The sequence below is a fragment of the Triticum aestivum genome, chromosome 6A (assembly GCF_018294505.1).
Source record: "Triticum aestivum cultivar Chinese Spring chromosome 6A, IWGSC CS RefSeq v2.1, whole genome shotgun sequence".
Taxonomy (NCBI): domain Eukaryota; kingdom Viridiplantae; phylum Streptophyta; class Magnoliopsida; order Poales; family Poaceae; genus Triticum; species Triticum aestivum.
In genome coordinates this window covers 275,153,988-275,161,762 of record NC_057809.1, presented here as the reverse complement: position 1 = coordinate 275,161,762, position 7,775 = coordinate 275,153,988, and the positions used below count along the sequence as shown (strand labels likewise).

At 40.9% G+C, this 7,775-nt stretch overlaps 1 protein-coding gene across 1 annotated transcript; it reads left to right on the top strand.

The window, feature by feature from the left end:
- The first annotated feature begins 1,361 nt into the window (after positions 1 to 1,361).
- On the top strand, positions 1,362 to 3,092 carry LOC123127432 (low affinity sulfate transporter 3). Its single transcript, XM_044547133.1, has 5 exons — positions 1,362 to 2,048; positions 2,157 to 2,350; positions 2,438 to 2,523; positions 2,613 to 2,694; positions 2,786 to 3,092. Exons 1-5 carry the CDS (start codon positions 2,010 to 2,012, stop codon positions 2,826 to 2,828), a joined length of 444 nt encoding a protein of 147 aa, XP_044403068.1. The 5' UTR covers positions 1,362 to 2,009; the 3' UTR covers positions 2,829 to 3,092.
- Positions 3,093 to 7,775: the final 4,683 nt, after the last annotated feature.

The window sequence follows — 7,775 nt, the reverse complement described above, 5'->3', positions numbered from 1 at the left end:
ATGATGGTGCGGCGGCGACATGACAACTTATGACTAGAACTCGAAACTCTAAAAGACTAGACTCTAAGACTAGCAACTAGACACGACGATGCAACCGCAAATTCAACAAAGCAAAATACTGAAAATACTATGCAAATGCTCAGACTGGTTCAAATATGATGAACTAACCCTAAATTTTTTTTGGCTTTTTCGTGGACTGTAGGTATGAAGAACAGACTCGATCTAAACTACGAAAAACTGTAAAATCTCACCGAGCAATCTGGAAATCTGATACCACTTGATAGGGGCCAAGGTGTCCCGTCTTTCGAAGAGATAGTGGCTATCGTTTTGGAGGAAGTCGACTTTGACGATCCGACTACGAACGTGTGAGGATGTCGCGCCTTAGCAATCGCTAAACCAACTCCGAGAGGTTATTGACCACGCCGGAGCACGATCAACCTGACCACGAAGGTCTATTTCCTGCAGGCAAACGAAGAACAAGTAAGAAACTAACATTGCAATATGGATATTGCGAATATAAGAAGAAAGCTTTATTGATCAAAGGTGGGGTTCTGTGACGTCTTGGTCTGGTCGTTGGACACAAACGAAGTACGCGAAGTTGCAGCTATGGCGAACTTTTAATCTAAACAAAACCCAAAGTCTAAACAGCGCCCTAAGGGCTGTATATATGGAGGAAGAGGGGGGAATTTCGTGGCCCTTGGAGGAGGGGTCCGAGATCAACCCTAACTCTTGTTTCCCCACACATACTGACTCTAAAATAACCTATACTTAAGTACTTCGAAAATACATGGGCTTGGCCTAATAATAAGGTGATGCAGCACCTAGAATAGCCTCTGGACGAAATTTATGAAGTGGCATCTTGTATATTTCATCCAAGGCTTCATGCACTCCTTATGGTGGCTTCAAAGTCCTGAAATCATCACTTGTAACTCCGTTCTTGATCCCCTTACGCATGCCATCATCTCCATGCTTAGTCTTGCTCCAGTGTTCATCCCTCTTATCCGTGCCAGGCCCTTCATTTGTAAGCAAAACAAATGTATCCAATTTAGGCAGCATCATATTCTCATGAACATTAGAATCATTACGAAGAAACAAAAGTACCTGATAATTTAATTGGCATGCGTGAGCTCTAGTAATTGGTCCAGTATGTATAACAGCAGGGGCTGTGGGTGTAACAATGGTATTGATGTTCTCATCATATATATATAGGACAACACTATTCTAATCCCTGGATCCAAATAACTATTTGGATCATGATCAGTCCTACATAGGAGGCGACGGATGCTCCTGAACTCAAAAAAAAACCACCCACCCGCGTCGTCGCCCCCCTCACCCCCCGCGGGCGATTCCCACCACCCACCCCGTGTCGTCCCCCCTCACCCCCGGCGAACTCCCCGCCTCCTCCCCCCAACCACCGGTGGCTGCCCGGATCTGCCACCACCATGCGGCAGCAAGCTCCTCCGTCAAGGATCCGCTGGGGACGGCAGAGGCCCGATCCCCTGCAGCCACCAACCACCTCCTGCTCCGCCATCCAATGTGGCGGCCGCCGGCGACCTTCCATCTGCGCTGGCACTGCCCCCCTCCTAGATCCGGCCCTGCACAGCCCCCTCACCTGGATCTGACCCCCGGCACCACCCCACGCCTAGGTCCGGCCGGCAGGTCACCCCCGCGCCTGGTTCAGGCCGCCGCGCTGCACCTGCGCCTGGTTCCGGCCGCCACGCTGCATCCCCTGACCACCTCCGCCCCGCCCCCAACCTTCTCTGCGGCGTGACATTTCCTCTGCTCTGGCACGAGCTTCCCTCTAGTCCGTCACGGCCTTCCCTCAACTCCGGTGTGGCCTGCCCTCTACTCCAGCGTGCCCTCCTGCTCCTCCTCCACAACCCCATCCTCACCCTCCCTGCCCCGAACAACTTCCTCCTGCCTATTTAGTAGTGTTGTTACAATAACCAGCAGCCACTAGTCAGATCGACCCTCCAATAACCAACATATGCCTTGGCGCGTTCCTCGGCATGCTCTTTGGGTCCGTGGAGATTGGCCTCGGAGTCGCGGTAACGATCGATCATCATTGCCTTGCTCTGAATAATTGGCTGAATCATACATGCATTATAGTTCCTGCAGTTCTCTGACTTTTTTTCATACATACATTATAATTGCAGCTAGCCATATCCTTTGCAAAGATCATCATCCAGTCACTCTGGGCTCAGGTGGAGGGTCTGGGTTGGCTACAAGGAACAAACATATTCTGCAGCGTCAGGCAGTACCCCGTGGCATGCCGGACACAGGCCGTGCAAGTCATACGCATCGATACATCCTTTCTCTACTTCATCAATGCGACTTTCATCAAAGAGAGGTACCAACCAATGTGATCAAATAAAGTAAACTGCTCATTGTGTAAAGTTCGATGTGAGTGCTCATATAGCTAGGTGTGTTGATTCAGGATCATGGAGTGGGTAAGGGCAGAAGTGGATACATCCAATGAGAAGGTCAGGGAAAGGGTGCACTCAGTTTTCCTTGACATGTCAAGTAAGTTCCTCACAGAGAAGCTTACAATTGCTAGAATGATATTGAAAATTCCAAAACGTATCTGATTCATTCATGCTTCTGGTCTGCAGATGTGGTGAACATTGACACTTCAGAACTGGTGGGATTGGAAGAAATTCACAAGGAGCTGGCGTCCCTTGGCATACAGATGAAGTGATTTACTGATGAGCATCATATTGTAGCTTTGTCAAAAAATTATTACTGGTCAAAATATCTCACTCTTGTGTAAAAATATTATCTGCAGATGGCTATTGCCAGTCCAGGATGGCAGGCAATTCAGAAGATGAAGTTGGCACATGTTGTTGACAGGATAGGAGAAGATTGGATTTTCCTACAGTAGGTGAAGCAGTGGAAGGATGCCTAATTGCACACAAGGGCAGTGCTATGGAGTGTTGAGTGTATGTTAGTAGAAATAACACCATTTGTTGTCGATTTGTATCTAGTGAGCATGGTTTACATAGCTCCGCAAATGCTGACAAATAGTAACAGACGCAACAATGACAAAACATGTACGTGTTCTGTAGAAATAAAGCACATTAACTAGAGTGGTATACGGTCGTGTTTTTGTGACTATACTCCCTTAAAATCTATATCTATTTATTTGTTCCTACTCACTCCATCTTCCTCCTCTCTTCTCCCCACTTCCTCCTCCCATCTTGTCTGATGGTCAATTTTTTTCTTCAGAAAAATTTATCCTTTCGCTCTCGGTGAACTTCAAAGCTTGGTGATTTCTTTGGGATTTGCTATACTATAATTTGACCAAAGGTTTGCATATATTCAGATGATAGGTTGCACACACAAGAAGGAAATATTTGGGTCTAGACATTTGACACTAGTTTTACCCTCACTTGTGTTTCTTATTTTGTTTATGTGAGAAAACAAAAATGTATTTTAGAAGTTCATTTATTATTTCCCCAAAAGTTCATATATTACTACCTGTATGTATTTTGGCATATCACAACACCAGCAATAGAATTTGTGAAGAAAAAACCGGGTAGAAGTTCATGTATAAAAATTAATGAACCTCCCAATGCCGATGGGATGTGACTCACACCCACAACTCCGTCGGCACTGCTTCTAAGCGCCCCCACCAGCGTAATGCGTGTACTAGTGCATAGTGTTGTGCATACTATGAATAGGTGTACTGTCTAGGTGTATTCTTGTGTGTAATTTTCTTTTCTCTTCAAAAGCATGTGAAGTTCATGTTTCAAGAAAATTCAATGTTCAGAGGGACAACATATAGAAGAATTTCATCCAAAAAAAAGAACTGCCTAGGCCATTTCACCGACAACCAAAAAATGCATAAAAAGTGTCACACGAAAAATAAAAAAGTTCACAAAAATATACAATATATTAGGTTCACATTTCAGAAATTCCGAAGTTCACGCGTAGTACATACAGAAGAAAAATCACCAAATGAAAAATATAGACCGCCGAGGCTATTTCATTGAAAAGCAAAAAATGCATAAAAATGTCATGACAAAATTCTATAAGAAGTTCAAATTTAAAACCGAAAACAGGTCAACGTTAAAATAAATGAAGTTTCTAATATCTAAAAGACAAATTTGGAAGTTCAAAAAATTTGACCAAGAAGGTCAAAAAAGTAGTTCAAAAACCTTTATAACGAATTTTTCCCATTTGTAAAAAAATCAGAGAAGTTCAAATTAAAAAGAGGAGCATTTTAAAATATTATACAAAATTGATTTCCCCCATTCTATAATAATTTGAAGTTCAAATTAAAATAACGGCGCGGTATCATTGTTTATATAAAAAAGCATTTTCCATGTTACTAACCAATAAAACTAAGAGTTCAAATTTAAAAATGGTGAAGTTCGATGTCTATAAAAAATTGGATATTTCACATTATTAAAAAATAAAACCAAGAAGTTCAAAATTTTAAAACAAAGAAGTTCAAAAAACTCAATTTTCCTTGTTACTAAAGAATAAAACTAAGAAGTTCAAATTAAAATAGTAGAGAAGTTCAAAGTTTATAAAAAACTCAGATTCTCGTTCTAAAGAATGACTAATAAGTTCAAATTAAAATAAGGGAACAACAAAAAAGTTATAAAAATGATTTTCCCTGTTTTTAAAAAATTAGGAAGTTCAATTTTAAATAGAGTAATTCAATGTATATTTATAAAACATAGTTTTTCTCATTACTAAAAAATAAAACCAAGAAGTTCAATTTAAAAAAAAGGAGAAGTTTGATGTTTAATTAAGAAATAAAAAATATGGAGTAAAATAAAACCAGGAAGTCCATATTAAAAAGATGGAGAAGTTCGACGATTATAGAAAACTCAGGTTTTCCTCGTCATTAAAGAATGGAAACAAGAAGTTCAAAAATAAAAACAAGAAGTCCAACTTTTAAAAAAATAACACTTCAAAATTTCATAAAAAGGGATTAAGAAATAAAACCAGGAAGTCCATATTAAAAAGATCGAGAAGTTCGATGATTATAGAAAACTCAGATTTTCCTCGCTATTAAAGAATGAAAGCAAGAAGTTCAAAAATAAAATAATAAGAAGTTCAACAATTAAAAATAGAACACTTCAAAATACATAAAAAAGGATTAAGAAAAATCAAATTAAAAATTCATAAAAAACTTAAATATTTTCACGTAACCGAGAGTGGTCCAGGTTGATAGCTGCCAGAAGTTCATGTACTACACGGTGTGCATTTTTTATTGAAAAAAAGAATAAAAAAATCGAAGTCTAAAAGTTTTGTTGTTATAAGTTCAAGCACTTCGTGGGAGAAAGTTAAAAAAATTTGTGAGAGAGATTTGTACAAAAGGAATATCATTTGTGTAACACTAACGATGGATGAGAAAATTACAAACGAAAATACGTCACAGAAGTTCAACTGAAAACAGCAGGAAGTTCAATTACTACAGTGGATGAATTTCAGATGAAAAACTTTTAAAAATGTCGCGAATATGAAAAAATGATCAACACGGGAAAGTTAAGTGCTTACAGCAGCTTTCCAGCGGTATATCAGTTGCTCAATTCCGGTGAGTGGATGGAGAGTTACGAGAAGTGGATGGAGACCTACGATCAAAAAAATCACGTGAAAAACAGAGTGAAGTTCAGGTACACGCACCGAGAAGTTCAGGTTCTTCACGTGGTGCATTTTTGAAGAATCTGTTTCGTGATATAGGAAGAACGCATGATCCCGCCGTTTTCGAAATTACTTGAAAACGACTAGGAATCAGAGAAAACCATCAACATGAAAAAGTTTCGCATTTTCCGTAGCTTTTCAGCGGTATATTATTTGCCCCATTCTGATAAAGTTTGTAGAAATTATGGCCAAAATATGTTTTTCGCCATTTTTGAAACTGACTTAAAACCGTAAAGAATTGGGAGAAACAATACATACCAAAAAGTTTCGCATTTGTTCAAGCTTTCCAATGCCATATCATTTGCTGCATTCGGACGACCGATTAAAAAATTAGCTCGAAAATACGAACTCGGTAGGACTTGGACTATTTTCTAAATTACTCTTAAACCATTCAAAATTAGAAAAAAACTTTCAAGATGAAAAAGTAGCGCATTTTCATAAGCTTTCCAACGTCGTATCATATGCCTCCACTGGATTAGCCGTTTAGAAATGACATCGAAAAAACGAACTCAGCTATTTGGTTTACAAAATTTTACGTTTTGTCAAATTACTCTTTAACCATAGGAAATTAGAGAAAACTTTCAACATGTGGAAGGAGCGGTTTTGCATTAGCTTTCCAAGGTCATATTATATGCCTGAATCCTATAAATGGTTTAGAAATGCGATCAAAAATACGATTCACGTTTTTTGTGCGAAGAAAAAACGGTTTTCAAAACTGCTCTTAAACCGCTTATATTTTGCCAAAAATTTAAGTTGGGTCATGATATTGATGTCCATAGCTTTCCAACGGTATATGGCAAGCCCCATTTGGGCAATGTTGGCGGAAGTTCAACCTAGTTCACAAGGAAGTTCAACGTACTACTAGCGGGGCAGGTCAGGTTGTGATCAGAATATTATTCTGATCCCGTGATCAGAATATATATATATACTGCGATTTTTTCAATCATAGTTCAGACATGCGCTCTAACGCATGCACACCCAGGGAAAGGAACCGTTAACGGAACTATTCTCTCTGGAAGATGTTTCTTACATAATGTAATATAACATAACTAGCCGGATACAACTTGTTTGTTCAAGCAACTATGACCCCTACGCCTAGTTTCCATGCATCCCCCGGTCTATTTGGCCACACAGGTATTCGGAAACACTCCGCGCCTTCGGGTCCAGAGGGAAAAGCAAAAAGGTCTGCCATGACAATCGTTTTACAATTCAGCTAGACAGAAAAATACACAGTCATTTCGACTCAAAAATTTCCTCCTCTATACCCTCCAGCAGGTTATCTAACTTACAATCCAGCTAGAAATATTTGGCAACTACTGCTACTTGGTCATACACCAAATTAACGGGAACTTCCTTCTCGTCTAACCCTAAGGTCTGACCTGAGCCATATGATTCGGGTCAAGCTTGGTGTACCTTGTCTTCACCATGGCCCGGGCTTCTCGAGCCCCTTCCCGGTAGGCCGATATTTTCCACAATCGAAAGCGTCGCCGCGCCCCCTTGAATAGCTCTAGGAGCTCCTCCATCTTTCCTGGAGGGGAGGAAGCTGGCCTCAAAGCTTTGGCAATGCTTCGCATCACCTGCCGAGCTTGCTCATGAATACGCGGCAGCTCTTGCAGTAGATCGCTTGAGAATTCAGACATCTCATCTCCGGGACGATCGGTCAGCATACCTACAGATATAACTCTATCAGTTCCTGGTATCTCTGAACTATTATAAGGTAAATTCGGCCACATACTGAACATGTCGCCGCGCAGACTTTTATTCTCATTCATGGAGTCGGCCAGTTGGGCCCGTACATCTTTCAGATCCTCGCCCAATCGGGTATTCAAATCTTGGAGCTTGTTCATCTCCAGTACGACTTTTGTGAGCACACGCTCGCTCACGGCTAGCAGCTTCTTGGCTTCTCATTCTCCGTCTTGGGCAGGTTTAAGTTGTTCTTGCAGTTGACCTAGTGATCCTGATAAGAGGTGAGCAACCGTGTTTAACATTATTGGTATACCATTCTGTTTTCTCGACGAAGGGGAACATTGCCCGGAGACGCCTTCTTGGATTTCTCCAGTTCGGCACGGGCAGCAGTTAGCTGCGTCTGGCACTTTTCTAGCTCTTAGGCTAACATGTCA

Coding starts and splice junctions, on each gene's coding strand:
- LOC123127432 (XM_044547133.1), top strand. CDS start 2,010: ATGCTCTTTGGGTCCGTGGAGATTGGCCTCGGAGTCGCG. Junction 2,351..2,437: donor GCGACTTTCATCAAAGAGAG/GTACCAACCAAT, acceptor GTGTTGATTCAG/GATCATGGAGTGGGTAAGGG. Junction 2,524..2,612: donor AGTTTTCCTTGACATGTCAA/GTAAGTTCCTCA, acceptor TCTGGTCTGCAG/ATGTGGTGAACATTGACACT.